The 15,121-nt window shown below is 51.9% G+C and overlaps 1 protein-coding gene across 2 annotated transcripts; it reads left to right on the top strand.

The window, feature by feature from the left end:
- Positions 1–3,747: 3,747 nt before the first annotated feature.
- Positions 3,748–13,143, top strand: LOC101799765 (dimethylaniline monooxygenase [N-oxide-forming] 3). 2 transcript variants are annotated; one of them, XM_038182605.2, is made up of 9 exons: positions 3,748–3,905; positions 4,006–4,143; positions 5,954–6,142; positions 6,366–6,528; positions 7,404–7,546; positions 7,626–7,825; positions 7,940–8,298; positions 8,702–8,774; positions 9,686–13,143. In XM_038182605.2, exons 2-9 carry the CDS (start codon positions 4,012–4,014, stop codon positions 10,023–10,025), a joined length of 1,599 nt encoding a protein of 532 aa, XP_038038533.2. In that variant the 5' UTR covers positions 3,748–3,905; positions 4,006–4,011; the 3' UTR covers positions 10,026–13,143.
- Positions 13,144–15,121: the final 1,978 nt, after the last annotated feature.

Below are 15,121 nucleotides of genomic sequence, written 5' to 3'. Positions count from 1 at the left end.
CAAATTTGTGCATGGGGAGGAGGATCCAGGAAAAATCCCCTGCTCAGTGCTGTGGACATGGGCTGCTGCACCCAGAAACCATTCCCTGGGTACATCCTTGGGGCTGGAGCCGTCCTTCAGAGAGGAAAGAGGGACATTGTCTTCTTGGGATGGGTTTCTTGAAACTGGCAATTAGCAGCCCGAAAGCCATAATGAGGCAACGGGATCCCTTGTTGCTGGGGAGCAGCTTTTGGCAGACTTCATCGCACTGAAAGCCTTCACCAAGGCAGCGAGGAGGAGACCCTTGCCTTTCTGCGAGGCACCTGAGCAAAATGCTGGGGCTCAACCCATGGATGGCAACTTGCAGCTCAGCTCGTCCGTGCTGCTGGGGCAGAAAAGGTGAGGGCAAGAGCCTGTTGTTTGTTTTGTTTTGTTGTTTTGGTTCGTTTTGGTTTTTCTGTGGGGATGGTCACTGCCTTCCTGCTCCGGTGGGGTTAAACCAGGTGCCTTCTGTGCAGGTATGCATCTCCCGAGGACAAAAGGGAACAAAGGGTTCGTTAGCAGGAATTATGTGCCTGATAACTCCACCAAGCCTGTTTCAGGAAGGTGTGGTCACAAAGCTCCCTGGAGCCGTTCTGTGCTGAGACTTGAGCCTCTGGTGTCTGGTTCCCTGCGTGAGGGCCGGGTTTGTTCCTTCCTGGCAAAGTGAAGCTGGGGGCAAGCAGAACAGCTCGAATCTTCCAGTCCCAGCCTGGGACCTCACCTCGCCTTGGTGCTTCAAGCAAGGCTGGTATGGATGCGATGGAGGACAGCCCTGGAGGGATCCCTGGTGAAGCCCAGGCAGAGCAGGAGTAGGGGACACAGCCAGGAGGAAGGGGACATCTTGAGGGCATCCGTAAGGGAGCAGTAATACTTGGGACGATTCCCACACGTGGCAATAAACCTGTGGGTTGTCCATGTCCGTGGTGCCTCTGGCCCCTGCAGATCTGCAGCAGTGCCAGTCCCCTGCGGTCACCGGTGCGAGCAGGGCATTACCCCTGTGGTTAGCAAAGGCATTGGATGCGCGTGTCCTTGGGGACCTCCACTCCTCCAGCCAGGTTGTGTAAGGCTTAGAGCGGTGCAGGAGCCAGGTAAACACTTGAGCCCATTTTTGCCAGGTGATTGCACAAGAAAAGGACAATCCTGTGTAATTCCCCAGAGCCAGGTGCCTCTGAGCACCTACACCATGGCCCCGAGCTGGGCAGCCTCCAGCAGCTATGGTGGATGTGGGACTCCACGTGTGAGAGGCAGTGAGGCCACTGCAGCTTCTCCTGGGGTTTTAGCTTCTGGAGAAGGTGAGGAGATGGACTGGAGGTCTACAGGAGAGCCAGCACCAAGACTGGGTGGTAGCGGTGGTGTTCAGAGGAGAGCTTTTACCATTGAGAGGTGTCTTCAAGACAAACAGTGAGATTTTTTCCTGTTGCGATTGCTACACCTGAGAGCAATTTTTTTTTTTTTTTTTTGGTGGGTTTATCACTGTCTAGAATGGTTTTATTGCACTCAGAGAAGAGATGAAAGAACCTGGGGGCTTCTGAAGAGGAGCTGCCCCAGCTCAGGGCTGAGTGAAGAGGGTTAAGAAGAGCAGAGACGCCTTGGCTTGCTCCATCCATCAGCCCAAACCTGATGGGAATCCTCTTGCAGCCCTTTCCTGGAAGGATTTTGCCTGCAACCGAAAATGGGGAGCGGTGCAGAAAATGAAATGAAAAATGTATCTTTAACCACACTCAAGACAAATGAAGGATCTGCTTGGGAAGCGCTCGGCTGCAGTTGGCGGGGTGCAGAAGGGAGGTGGGCGCTCCTCGTTCCTGCCCTACAGCTGCTGATTTATTGTCCCTGGCGCGCAGGGCCCCGCCAGCCTGCGGGATGTTTCCCATTTGGCACTTCAAAGATGGGTGAACAATGGAGCTGTGCTTCAAAGGGGGACGGCTGCTGGCCGCTGGGACCCGGTGAGGTCACGGTGCCCCAAGGAAATTTTGTTCATCTTGTGCTGCGAGGAGAACCAGGATCCTGCCTGCAGCTCGGGGGGTTTGTGCTCCCCGTGGGCATCCTGCCCTTCGTGACCTGTCCTTCAGATGATGTTCTCCTCTCTGTGGGTCCAGCTTGTTGCACAAAGGCAAAATGAGCTGTGTCCCTGTGAGATGTCCCCTCTATAGGAGCCGTAGCGTTGTGCTCGAAGCCACCTCCAGCCTCAGCTGCTGAAAGGAAGCTTTGGGCTGGAAAAGGAGGTTTTTGGAGGTGGGACTGCCTTTACCTTGTTATTGCTCTTCTGGAGACTGAGAGCTTCCTTCTGCCGCATTTTTCCTGTGGTGCATGATATAAAGTCCAACAGGAGTCTGCAGCTGTTGGGCAGAGGGACATTAGAAATGTTAATTTTTTTAATTATATTTTTTGCAGATTTTTGCACACCCTAACTTCTCTCTCTTTCTCTGCCTTTCCACGCCTGCAGCCTTTTCCATCCCTTTCTTTTCTCCTTCTAGAGAGGAAAAATGGAGGAAAACATCCAAAATCTTTTATTTTGGGGGAAAAGAGCAGCTGGGAAATGATGAGCTGAGAGGGCAGGCACCTTTATTCCCTTCCCTCTGCCTTAGTGATGTCTCCTGTCCCAGTGCCAGGACACGGAGCAGGCACTGCCGTCCCCTGTGTGTCATTTTCTAACAAACATTTTCATGGGCAGAAGTCCTCCTCCAGGTTGGGTCCTGCAGGAGTCACAGAGATCCACCTCTCCTTGGGGCTGGGAATCCATAAGACCAGCTCAGCAGCTTATTTGCGTTAAGTCCACTTAATCGTGACTCCAAAACTCCTCTTTTGGAAACCCGAACCAATTTGCTAGATAGTGGAAAAAGGAGCAATTTCTTCTTCTGGTCAGTTGCTCAATCATTTTTCCTGGCGTTCTCCATTCCGTTTTATTTGAAGTCCATTTAGGATGAATGAAGTGTCCAGCTTCGACAGCTTTGGAGGCTCCGGCAGCAGCAGCCCGTGGGCTTCCCAGCGCGTGCACTCACCAGCTGAGCTGTTCTCCCTCCGGCCCTTCTGGAGGCCAGGACTTGATGGATGGGCTCACACAATGAATTAAGCATCGCTGGAGAGTGCGGAGCTGGATTTGGGCTTGCAAGCACGCTCCTCCACGCTTGCCTGTGCTTTGTCCTTTCCCACAGACGTCCTCGGAGGCACATTTGCCCCATTTATTAGAACTGGGGATCTGAGGCAACATGGAAATGTGGTCCAGGGAAAATCCATGTGAACTTAGAGAAAAGAAGCCCAGACGGTGAGTTACTTGCTGAAAGTCCCGTGCTTGGGGAACCTGGACTGTCGTGTGACGTCGCTGGGAGCTGCTTGGCTCTGGCAATGCTTGTGGAGACCGTGGCGGCGAGGGGAGAAGGCAGGATACAAACCACAGCTTTCCCTGATGGTCTGCTGCTCCTACAGTCGCCTCTACTCTGCCCACACGTCGTTAATGGATTACTTATTCCTCCAGTTCCTCGCTGGCTGAGGATGAGCCTCCCCAGACAGTCTCCTCGGTGGCCCCTGTGGGCGAGAGGCCCCCGTTTCCATCGGCTGCTCTCAACCACTCGGCCATCGCCGTGCCGCTTTGGAGATGCTGGAAGCAGCCGCCTGGTGACCTCTATCTTGGAAACCATTTCAGTCCGGCGCTTGATTTCCTAATTTCAAAGCTCTGAGCCCACAGCTCCTCCTCAAGTTACAGCTCGGGGGTTGCTAAAGTCCACGCAGCGCGAGCCGCTCATCCAAAGAGAGGCCGGGCTCTGGCCCTGCCTCCCCAGCAGCGCTGTATAAAAGCTTGGCTCTTTGCAGGAACCTCCTCTCGCGCCCCAGCTCCTCTCCTCCCACAGCCTCAGCTCACGGCTTTCGCCTCCCCGAGGGCTGCACAGGTAAGCGAGGATGGATGGAAAACCTCATGGGATGTGTAGGGAGCGGGGCAGGGTGGAGACGGGCGGCCCCACGCCGTGACAGCCGCTCTCCCCACCACAGGACACCATGGTGCGGCGCGTGGCCGTGGTGGGCGCGGGTATCAGCGGGCTGGCGGCCACCAAGTGCTGCCTGGAAGAGGGGCTGGAGCCCACCTGCTTCGAGAGGAGCGAGGACATCGGCGGGCTGTGGCGCTACACGGTGAGAGAGGCTCGGGCCGCGTGGCCTCGCGGGGCTAAAGGAGGGTTTGGGGTGGGGATGGCGGCTTCAGGAGCAGCTCAGGGGAAGGAGCTGGGCAGGTTGAAGCCTGGGGGAGGAGGTGAGGACAAAGTTTGTTGTGGGTGATGCAAAATGTTTGACTCGGATCAAAGCACAATGCCTGTAGCTGTCACGCCTGACTTCTGGATGCTTTCCGGAGCTCAGTTGGGATGCTAGACCTAGTCCTGCGCCCGCTCCCCTGAGCTTCTTCTTTCCCTGGCTCTTAAACACAGTTGTAACCAGCTCCTTAGTGCCTGGGGTGAGGCAAGCCCTCCTACCTGGCCCTTTAGGACACGTATGTGCTCTTGGGGGTGATTTGGTTACTGCACCTGATGGCTTTGGGGTGTCTCTCTGGCTCCAGCCTGGTGGTATCTGCAAGAGTCGGATTAATTTTTAACCCGGAATGTTTTGGGGATGGAAAATCACTGGACCAAGCAGGTTCAGCAAATCATTCATCTGCTTGCTCATTCCGAGGAAAGCTGGCAAACCAAAACCCCCGGTGAGACTCTTAATTTCACAAGATTAAAATAAAACACTTAGGTTTTATTTATTTATTTATTTGATGTAAATTACTTCTTGTTCTTCAGTCTTCTTTGGATATTTTTAAGCTGCTTTTAACTGAAAAAAAAGGTCCATTTTGTGGCAGTTTTGTGTGAGTGAAATGTTGCTTTATTTATTGCCCTTTTGGCTTGATAATGACATGGAAATCTTGCACATCTGCTGGATTCTGCCTCCCAGGTGAGTGAGTCCACAGAGAGGTGGTGAAGCCCAAAATTTGTCCTCTCTGCAGGTGTGTGTCCATCCCCTAGTACCACCTGGGCAAAGCCTTGTCCTGAGGGGCATAAATCCCAGCCAGAAATGCCAATAGCATTAGGATAGCAGCTTTGAACCCTGGGGCATCCAAACAAGAGCACTGTGCAATCTTGTACATGTGGGAATCTGCGGTTTTGGCAGGGATCTGACCCTTGCTATGTCAGAAGCTCGTGGCCTGTTGGACCAGAGGCTTGGAGAGCGGATTTAGGGCAGTTTCACAGACAAAATTCATCTTTTCTGCGGACGGTGCCTGGATTTTGTTAATTGGAGCAGTAGAGCAATAAGCCTGTGATATTCCCTGTGTGCTCCAGCCAAGCAGGGAGAAAAATCACTTTGAGCTCTGCGAGTGATGTTTCTGAGAAGAGATGCTTCAGCTTTCAAACAGCGTGTGCCCAAGGTTAAGTACAGACAACATCGTAACTGATGTTTCTGCGAGGTAAAAGCGGAAGAAATTATGCTAAAAAGGGGAATCTGAGGTTATTATGGGGATGTGCATGGCTCTTTGGGATGAAACCACAAAACGTGTGAGCAAACGAGGAAGGTAAGCAAAGGGCTGCAGACCCTCTGGGGTGCTCAGTGCCCTCGGTTCTGGGCTCAGTGGGTGAAGTTGAGCTGGAGAACAGAGCTGGGGCTTACTTGGCCAGGCAGCAAGGGGATAGCAGGGGAAAACCTCCCTCATTCCGAGAGCCAAACATTGTGGTTCAGGCCTCCAAAGCTCTGAGATTCTCCTAGAAGTCCTGGATAAAAACATCTCCAGGTTGGCTTAGTGTTTCCTACACTTGGCTTATGGCTTTCCAGGGTTCCTATGGCTGGCTCCCCGAGCTGTGCTGCTCACCCAGAGCTGGAGATCTGGGCTTTGAGGAGCGGAGGACACCCCCTGGGGCAGCACACGTCCCTTCATCCCCTCTAACCCCAGCCCTCTCCTCATGTACTCCTCCAGGAGCATGTGGAGGAAGGCAGGGCAAGCATCTACCGCACCGTCTTCACCAACTCGTGCAAGGAGATGATGTGCTACCCCGACTTCCCCTTCCCCGAGGACCACCCCAACTACATGCACAACGCCCGGCTCCAGCAGTACATCCGCGACTACGCCAAGCACTTCGACCTGCTGCGGCACATCCGCTTCAAGGTAGGTGCCTCGGAGAAAATCCTTTGGGATAACACCCAGGGGAAAAAAAAAATGTGGGTTTTGTGCAAGCGGGTCTCGCCAGCTTTTTGGTTGGGTGGGGTCAGATAACCAGCTGGAAAAAATATTTGGCGTTTGAGTCTGGGGGCGAGAACGCCCACCTAGCTGCAGATGGGTCCCCTTGCACTGACTTCCCAAACCTCTTTCTGTCTCTCTTTCCTGTAAGACCGTGGTCACCAACATAAGGAAGCGCCCTGACTTTTGTGCTACGGGGCAGTGGGAGGTGGTTACGCAGAGAGATGGGAAGGAAGAGACGGCTGTTTTTGACGCTGTGATGATTTGCTCTGGGCATCACATCTACCCAAACCTCCCCCTAGACCACTTCCCAGGTAAGCGGCATGTCTGCAATTTGTCCACCATCATGCAGACAGGCACACACCTTCTGTTCAAGTGTTTCTTCCCTGCAAAAAATGCCTTTCCAGCACTAAAAAGAGTGTTTTCCTTGGGAGTGCTTTTGATGGTGGGCTCTGTTCAAGAAAGCAAAACCTGTTTTTTAAGAAAAAAGACTCAGTATACAAACTGTGGCAAGGCAGGGACACTTTTACTGGAGGTGATGCTAGTCTTTCCTGGAAAAAATGATTTCAGAGTGTTTCCTTTAACAGAAGATTCTTCACTAAAGAGTTTCATAAAACTCTTCTTTTGGCATTTTTCCATAGTTTCTTATACAAAAACTGTGCACATTTTACCATACCTGTGTTTACAGGCACATCATCGAGAAAAATTCTCGATAGTGAGGAATAGTTGGTGCTGGGGGTCTGTTTGGAGGAGGTGAGGGCCTGGGTTATGAGCTGGTCAGGAGAACTCCCCTCAGGTCCTTTGTAACCTTCTGGTTTAGAAATTAAAGTTGCTTCCCTGTCACTTAGTGATGTGATGGCATACCAAGGGGATGACATTGGCTGTTCCGGTGTCTCAGCATGATGTTGGGGCTGTACTTGTAGCTTTTGGGGTACACAAATACCACACCAAGGTGTCCTGTTCTTGCCTGCTCAGGCTCCTCTCTGCTTAAACTCTGAATGAATGCAGAGAAAAAAAACCTGTCCCATTAGAGGCTTGCAGCATCCCTCCATGTGCCAGCGATACCTGCTACTGTGAGCAATGCTCAGACAGATGATCCAGCACCACCTGCAGGAATGGGAGATGCCGAGGCCAGCACAGCTGCACTTTTTTTTCCATTTTCATCCCTTTCTGTCTCCTGCCCCTCCAGGTATAGAGAAGTTTAAAGGCTGCTACTTGCACAGCCGGGAGTACAAGGAGCCAGAGAAGTTCAGAGGGAAGAAGGTGCTGGTGGTCGGCTTGGGCAACTCCGGCTGTGACATTGCCGTGGAGCTCAGCACCGTGGCCTCACAGGTACGGGGACCTGCACCAGGGCTGGTCAGGGCTGGTGGCCATCACGGGGGTGCCTCACCCCTGCCCGGCTGCCCCCCAGGTTTACCTGAGCTCACGAAGCGGGTCCTGGGTGTTGGGCCGCATCTGTGACCACGGCTACCCCTGGGACATGGTGATCATCACCCGCTTTCGGACGTGGCTGGACAGCATCCTCCCCAAGTCAGTCAACGACTGGCTGTACGTGAGGGGCATGAACCAGCTCGTAAAGCACGAGAACTTTGGCCTCATGCCGGTCAACAGGTAAGCGTGAGGCCATCCGTTCCCAAAGCCACCGGGGGTGTCGGTCCCAGATGGGGCTGGGCCGTGCCTGCCCAGGGCCAGCAGCAGGAGCCTCCTTGGGCTTTCCCCTTGCAGAACATCCCGCAAGGAGCCGGTGCTCAATGACGACCTCCTGAGCCGCATCACCTGTGGCGTGGTGTTGATCAAGCCAGATGTGAAGGAATTCAGAGAAACGTCCGTCGTTTTCCAAGATGGGACCGTGCAGGATGATGTGGATGTGGTTGTCTTTGCCACGGGTTACACTTACACCCACCCTTTCATGGAGGATGAATCCATCATCAAGAGCAGGAACAACGAGGTCACTCTCTACAAGAGCATCCTCCCCCCTCACCTGGAGAAGCCAACCATGGCAGTCATCGGGCTGGTCCAGTCCTATGGGTCTGCCATCCCGACAGCGGACCTCCAGTGCCGCTGGACGATCAAGGTGTTCCAGGGTGGGTGCATGGGCTAAGTAAGGCCTGTTTTCCCCTAATGGGAACTCGTGTTTCCCAGCAGTGATGTACAGATTAAAACAAAAAAATGAGGGCAGTGCCTGAGAGCTGAAGAACATGGATTTGGCACCTCACAACGTGGCAATGGGTGACTTGTCATTCCACTGCAGATTGCAATGAGGTCCCTGTGGTGGGACAACTACTTGGGCATCACCACACACCATAAGGGACAGGGTGACAAATTTTGTCACATCTCCGATGCCCAAGTACGACCAAAGCCCAGACCTTGATTCCAAAGGGAAGAGAAGCACCCAAGGACTCAGCTGATCCCTACAGACCCTACCTGCTTTAGGAAGGATCTCTGGGCATCACCTCCCTTTGCTAATGCTATTCCTGTTCTCCCCAGGTCAGTGCACCCTCCCGCCCGTCAGCAAGATGATGGACGACATAGATGAGAAGATGAGGATGAAGCTCCAGTGGTAGGTGCAGCATGTGGGACTCCCTGCCTGGGGAGGAGGAGAAAAGGGCAAGGGGAAGGCAGCTCCTTGCCAGGAGGCTCTTCTGAAATGCCCCCTTCATGTCCTGGATAACTCAACCCATTTTTTTTTCAGTGCAGGAAGCCCCAGCCAGCTTGCTGGTGTTGGTTCACAGTTTTCCACCCACCCCAGGGAGGCCTGAATTGGGCAAGTTTGGGTGGAAATTTTGTGATGGGAAAATTTCCTGTATGGAAATGCTGGTTTGCCATTACCGAGCGTTATCAGTCTGAAATAGCTTTTCTCAGTGAGGCCCCAGCAAAACCAGAACATCTTCCTCATTCTTCCGTGATGTTTTTTGTTTCATACAGTACATGGAAATGCCTTGCATTCCCCTTCCTTAGCATATCTCATGTTATAGTGAAGCAACGTGGTGAAAATATGAACATAGTCAAAGCTGAGTCTGGCCCAAGAAATGTTTTCTGTTTTTAGAAACAGTTACGTGGCAGGAAGTTCCAAAGCACAGCACTGAGGTGAGAGCCAGATCCCTTCACCAGCAGCGGCAGCGATGCACATGGTGCATGGCCATGTCCCAGCCAGCACCGCTCCACATTTTTGGGGGACAGATTCTGCCTTTGTCCCCCTTCTCAGGGCTCTGTGAGGGAGCACATTCCTTGTCTCTTGCCTTGATATCATGGAGGATGGCAGCTATGGAGCAGAGAGCTGTCTGTTCCCTGCCAACCCCCTGCACCATTTTGACCCTGCACTGAATTTGTCTGACTTTACGGAAGGATTGCTCCCTGCCCACCCTTGCTGCTGCCACGGAGTCCCCCAGCACAGTGAGAACACAAGATGTCATATCAATAATAATAACAGGGGGAAAGCTAAAGCAGACCTTTTTTCCCTCTCCCCCAAAGGTACGGGAGCAGCACCACGCTGCAGACCGATTATATCACCTACATGGACGAGCTGGCCTCAGCCATCGGCGCGAAGCCCAACGTGCTCAAGCTCCTGGTGACGGACCCGCGGCTGGCCCTGGAGGTCTTCTTCGGGCCCTGCACCCCCTACCAGTTTCGGCTGACGGGGCCGGGGCGGTGGAGCGGGGCCAGGAGAGCCATCCTCACCCAGTGGGACAGGATGCTGCGGCCCACGAGGACGCGCATAGCCCCTGACGCCCCCAGCCTCTTCCCCATCTCGGCCATGCTGGGGGTGCTCTTCCTCCCGCTCCTCCTCCTCCTCGCTCTACTCTACTGGTAGGGGAGCGATGCAGGCGCACCAAGTGGGGTTTGTGCACGGGATGCTTTCTCCTGCTGGCCACGCAGGGAAATGTGTGCTGCTGCTTGGCTCGTTACCCAGATAATTCATCAAGAGTTTCCTTTAAAAGTTAAAAAAAAAAAAAAAAAAAAAAAAAAAAAGCAAGCTTTGGTAAATCAGCCTCTGTGCTTGGTGAATTGAAGCGTTCTCAACTTTTTTTTTTCAGTAGCTATGAAAGAGTATAAATTCTGGTCCCAGTAAGTAACACTGGTTATTTTATCCCTCTAAATGTGTTCAAAGTGTGATGCAGTGTCTTTAACTCTCCCTTTGTACAGTCCTCTAGTGGAAAGACAGAGACAACACGTTTGCTTGTTCAAGAGGCGTTTTGGTGTAAAGCTTGTTCTCTGGGCGAAACAAACCTGCCTGAATTGCCCCTTTTGGGCAGTCATTTCCATAGCAAGTAAAGAAGAATATCCATGTTCTTCACCAATGGGGAAAGATGCGCAAAGGTGAGGGAGGAACTTGGATGAAAATGATGAGAGGAAAAAATACTTTGGTGTAAAATGTGGGGTAAAGCCCCCGAGCCCGAACAGCATCTGGCTTTGCTGCAGAGTGTGGGGTTCCCCAGGGGACAGGCACAGCTGGGGCTGTGTAGCCCAGCACCCCCACTGCTGTGGCCATGCAATATTTAGCAGACAGCAGCTCCCGTTTCTGCTGCCTCAGCAATATCATAGCTCATTTTTAGGAAGGACAGATGGGTTTCTCATGAATCAGCTCAGCTTTGGCACGGGCAGCTCATGAAGGCGGTGGTCCTGAAGCATGCAGTGAAGAGGAGCACTGGGCTCAGCCCGGGCTGTGCCTCCTGGCCCAACGCATACGACCAGCTCTGTCACCGTCCCCAAAGCCTGGGTCTCGGCAGCCTGCACCCCAAGGTGCTCTGAGGGCTCCTTCCTTCTCCTTGCAGATATTACAAAGTTCAGGGACCAATATTTCTGAGCCCCCGAAGGAATTCAGCCCATTTGGCTGGCTGGGCTGAGGGATTTGGGGCTGGACACGTTAGTGGGGCTCTCCCCAGAGGCCAAGGAGAGCATGAACCCCATGGGAGCTGAGGGGATGGTGCTGGCTGTGCAGGCTGGTCCTGTTGGTGCCTTGTGGGCCCTGAGGCCACCACAGGAGCTGCTGCTCTGTTTTGCAATGCTGTGATCTTCCGAAATGTTTCCAGGGGAAAAAAAGACACAAGGGTGGTTATCAGCACACTCAAATGCCAGTGATGTGTCCTGCAGAGCAATGCTAGTCCCGCTTCAGGCCACAGGCTGTTTCAGATAAGAGGAAAAAATATTTTTACTGTTCATTTTCTATCATGAATTATATTACTTTTTTATTCCAAGCCGAAAGTTGAGCCATGCCTCAGGCTTGGTGTAGGAAATGCATAAGCCACTAACTTCTATTAAGAGCAAAATGTTTAAACTAATAGCTATGGGCATTAAAACTGAAAATTGCAGTTCATGCATGAATTTTAGGAAGCCCTTTCTTTTTCCTCATTGTAGTAAATGAAAAGTGAGAGGTGGTTTTTCACATCTCTGTAGGCACAAAACCTTCCTCAAAGGCAAAGCCTGGAATTAAACATCTGAATGTAGGCTGGGTAACCCAAAAGGAGAAGGATTGTTGGTTTCACCAGGAACACTCTGCAGGTGCTTCTGAGCACAGGGTGGCTGATCCCTGGGGGAACAGGAGATGAGTCTTGGCTCCAGTCCTGACCAGCCCATGATTTGCTCTCTGCTCGGGCTTGCTGATAGCAAATAGATAAAAGCCTGTGCCCAGCTGGGTCTGAAGTCCAGCCAGTTCAGTCTGTCTCACTTTTGCCTGGATCGGAGCTTTTTGAGACATAATCAATAACAGCTTTGTTGTCTCCTGCTGTGGGGTTGGTGCTTCTCCCCTTTGACATGTTGGTGAGATGAAGTTATGCCTTGGAAGTCTGCGTAAAAGTTTTGTTTTTGTTGATGTTGGTTTTGTGTGTGTGTGTTGTGCAACTTCAACGATTTCGCAATCTGAGCACAGCCACAGGAGCCCTCCAGCAAGGAAGGACAAGGCCTGGGGTGCAGTGAGGAAGCACTGGAGAGCCAGTATTGCTTTAGAAATGGCAGATGTGCGGTGGCCAGCAGGGGGATTCACCTGTCCTGGGTGTGATTTGGGTCAAGACACTCCCAAGGAGAAGTGAGGCCAGGCTACAACAGTGCTGAGCAGCCCTAAAATCACTGGGACCACCTGTGAGTGCTCAGCACCTTCTCAGACCAATTAGCAAGCCAAGCCAGGAGCTCCTGTACCAATTTAAGGAAGATGCCTTTGAAGTGATAGAGAGGTGATGCTGTGTAATCTCCTCAAATATATCCAAATGCTGCTAGGGGGCAGCTTGGCTCTCCTGTGGGGGTAAGAGAAAAGTTGGTGGCCACTCTGAAGGCAAACACACGGGTCTGTGGGAGGTGATGGGGGGTGATGGGGTCTTCATTACCAGGGGATTTCAAAACAGGTGAGGGAAACAAGGAGGAAAGGAGCTGCTCTGGAGGGGAAGGTGGGTCAGATGGTCCTGAGGTCCCTTCTTGTCCTGTGGGCTGCTGAAGCTCTTGGAGATGAGAGAAGATCCCTCACTGGATGTGAGTTAGTGGGGCTGCCAGTGCCTGTGCTGGCAGCACTCAGCAGGTAACTGGAATGGTCTGAGATGGGCACATTGCTTAGTGTTGGGAGGTTTGTCCTTCTAAAATGCATATTTCTGCAAAGGAATGCATAAACAGAGCTCCTAGGTGGGGCCTGAGGTGGTGCCAGAGCACGTCCCTGCCAGGAGGAGGATTGCTGCCGTGTCCCCGTGCCGGCAGTCAGGAATGTCAAACACCAGCACACCTCCCCTCGAGATGCTCTTGGAGTGGCTGCAGGAATTGAAGGCATTTAAACACCCAGCTCAGGAGGAAGGGGGGAAATATTTACAGGAGGGGGCCCACTGACTTCACCGAAATCTTAAAAACCCTTGAAAACCAAGGTGGTGGTAGGACGGAGCCTTCTGGTTGAGGTCTGTGTGGCTTAACCACCTGCTTTCCAGGCAGCTCTTCCTTATGGTTATTTGCCTTTTTTTTTTTTTTTTTTCTTTTTTTAAACAAGCGTTATATTTAAATACAAGCCCTGTTTACTCCAGCAATTCCTTCAGTAGATATTTGTTATTCCTGAAATGATGGAGACAGAGTCCTGAATGCTGAGGGTCGGTTCAGGAGGCTGGAGGAGGGTCCAGAGTCCTTCCTGGAGCTGCGGGTTTTTTGGGTGCTATTTGGGAGCTTACACGTGTTTATCTGCTTTGTGCTATGGTACAAGGCCGTGGCAAGAAAGGGTGTGTGTGCTTGTGCATCCATTAGGGATGGTCTTGTGAGGATTTTTTAAGTTTTCAGTGGAAACTCTTAACTGTAAATCTTAAAACCTCCAAAACAAGGAGCTAAAAGCTGCTTCTCTTCTGCCTTCACCCGTGCCACAGGAGGCAGCAGGCTTAACAAGGGCAGCAGCTTCTCCTTGGCAAAGTCCACAGGCTGCACACGTGGAAGATACGTGACTTATTATTAAATCAGGTCAAATTTGGCCAAGTATGCTGGAGTAAAACACTTGTGCCCTTCTCGCAGGGCCTCCTTGCCTGATCAGCAAACTCCTTCCCGCTCTACCTGCTCCAGCCCGTGCCTGCCCTGGCACATTCTTTGGGTCTCCTTCACTGTGATGCCTCTTGTGAGAGTTCAAGAAACTGAATGTACCTAGTTCTGATAAAAAGAAACATAAATATTGTGCTGGTGCTTGTTGCTGCTTGCTTTAGTGTCCTCTCTATGCTGGGAGCAGTAAAGGAATCAGGAGAACAGCCTCTGCCACTTGATAGCATTTATTTTTTATTTTTTTATTATTTTTTTTTTTAGCAGGAAAGTTCCCTTTTGACCTTGGGGGCAACCCATGTGCTCTAATGCATAAGCAATTTTTCAGGGTCAAAATCCAGGCTCTAAGAAATTAGGAAAAACGCACGGTGCCACCTGCAGCCTCCTCTCCCCCCAATGTATCCTTGTGGGATGCAGCATCCTCACTGCCACGTGCAGTGAAGGAATGGGATTTAAGCCTTCTGCTCGGTACTGGGAGGCACTCTGAGCCCCTTGAGGGCAGTCTAAGTGCCATCCTCTTATAGACGTGGGATTCCCTCAAACCTCTGAATAAGGGGAGCAGAAGGGAAGCGCGGACCCATTTTCTGCAGCCTTCAGAAAGGTTTGTGGACAAGAAAAGACTGCCTTAACAAGAAACTCTTTGTTCCTCTTCCCCCAGTGTACTCCGAAAGCTGGTGTCACGAGCCTAGAAAACAGCCAAGTGGGCTGTGCTCAGACTTGTTTATCTGTAGATTTGCCCCTCCTTGACTTAAGATGTTATTTTAAGCAGAGATGATGAAAACAGTGCCAGGGGGTTGTAGAGAAGGAGAGGACAAGAACTTGCTCTACTCCTTCCCATCCAATTTAGCCCAATTAGGTCGGTTTGTTTTTTCCCTGCCTTCTCTTTCCAGCATGCAGAGCCCACACGGTGATGGCCACTGGCATCCCACTGAGTGCAAGCAGCTGGGATGCTGGCTGGGAAGCCAGGGAACCAGGGGCACGTGAAGAACAAGATGTTTTCCTCTGTGGATTCCCTACTTCTTCTTGCCAAGTGTGTGCAAGCACATCTGCAGCTGCAAGATCTCGTAAATCTGGGAGTCTGGTGGGAGGGCTGGGAGGTGCAGCCTAGGCAGAACCCCCCCCCCCCCCCCCCATTCCCCCCCAGTTTCTTTTTAAACCTTGGTTTTCCTAAAGGCACAGTCCTTCACCAACAGTCTTGGCATGACCTCCTCATCCATCTGTACTTGTTTGCAGGCGTTTCGTGATTTCTTTCCAAGTCACCCCTAAGTATATTGAGTAGCTGCGGGTGAAGCTGTGTCCAAAGCCACCCTTGCACTCTTCTCCATGATAATTCACCCCAATTCAATCAATGATAATTGATATTTTAGCAAGCATTTACACCTTGTGAGTGTGTTTAGGACCTCGCTATACTGGTGTCTGTGTCCA

The sequence above is a fragment of the Anas platyrhynchos genome, chromosome 8, assembly GCF_047663525.1.
Source record: "Anas platyrhynchos isolate ZD024472 breed Pekin duck chromosome 8, IASCAAS_PekinDuck_T2T, whole genome shotgun sequence".
Taxonomy (NCBI): domain Eukaryota; kingdom Metazoa; phylum Chordata; class Aves; order Anseriformes; family Anatidae; genus Anas; species Anas platyrhynchos.
This window is presented reverse-complemented; position numbering and strand designations above follow the sequence as displayed.

Bases quoted from the DNA above. Each gene is read 5' to 3' on its own strand.
- LOC101799765 (XM_038182605.2), top strand. From the start codon at position 4,012: ATGGTGCGGCGCGTGGCCGTGGTGGGCGCGGGTATCAGCGGGCTGGCG. The intron at 4,144-5,953 runs GTGAGAGAGGCT...GTACTCCTCCAG, and splicing joins GCGGGCTGTGGCGCTACACG to GAGCATGTGGAGGAAGGCAG. The intron at 7,547-7,625 runs GTACGGGGACCT...GCTGCCCCCCAG, and splicing joins TCAGCACCGTGGCCTCACAG to GTTTACCTGAGCTCACGAAG.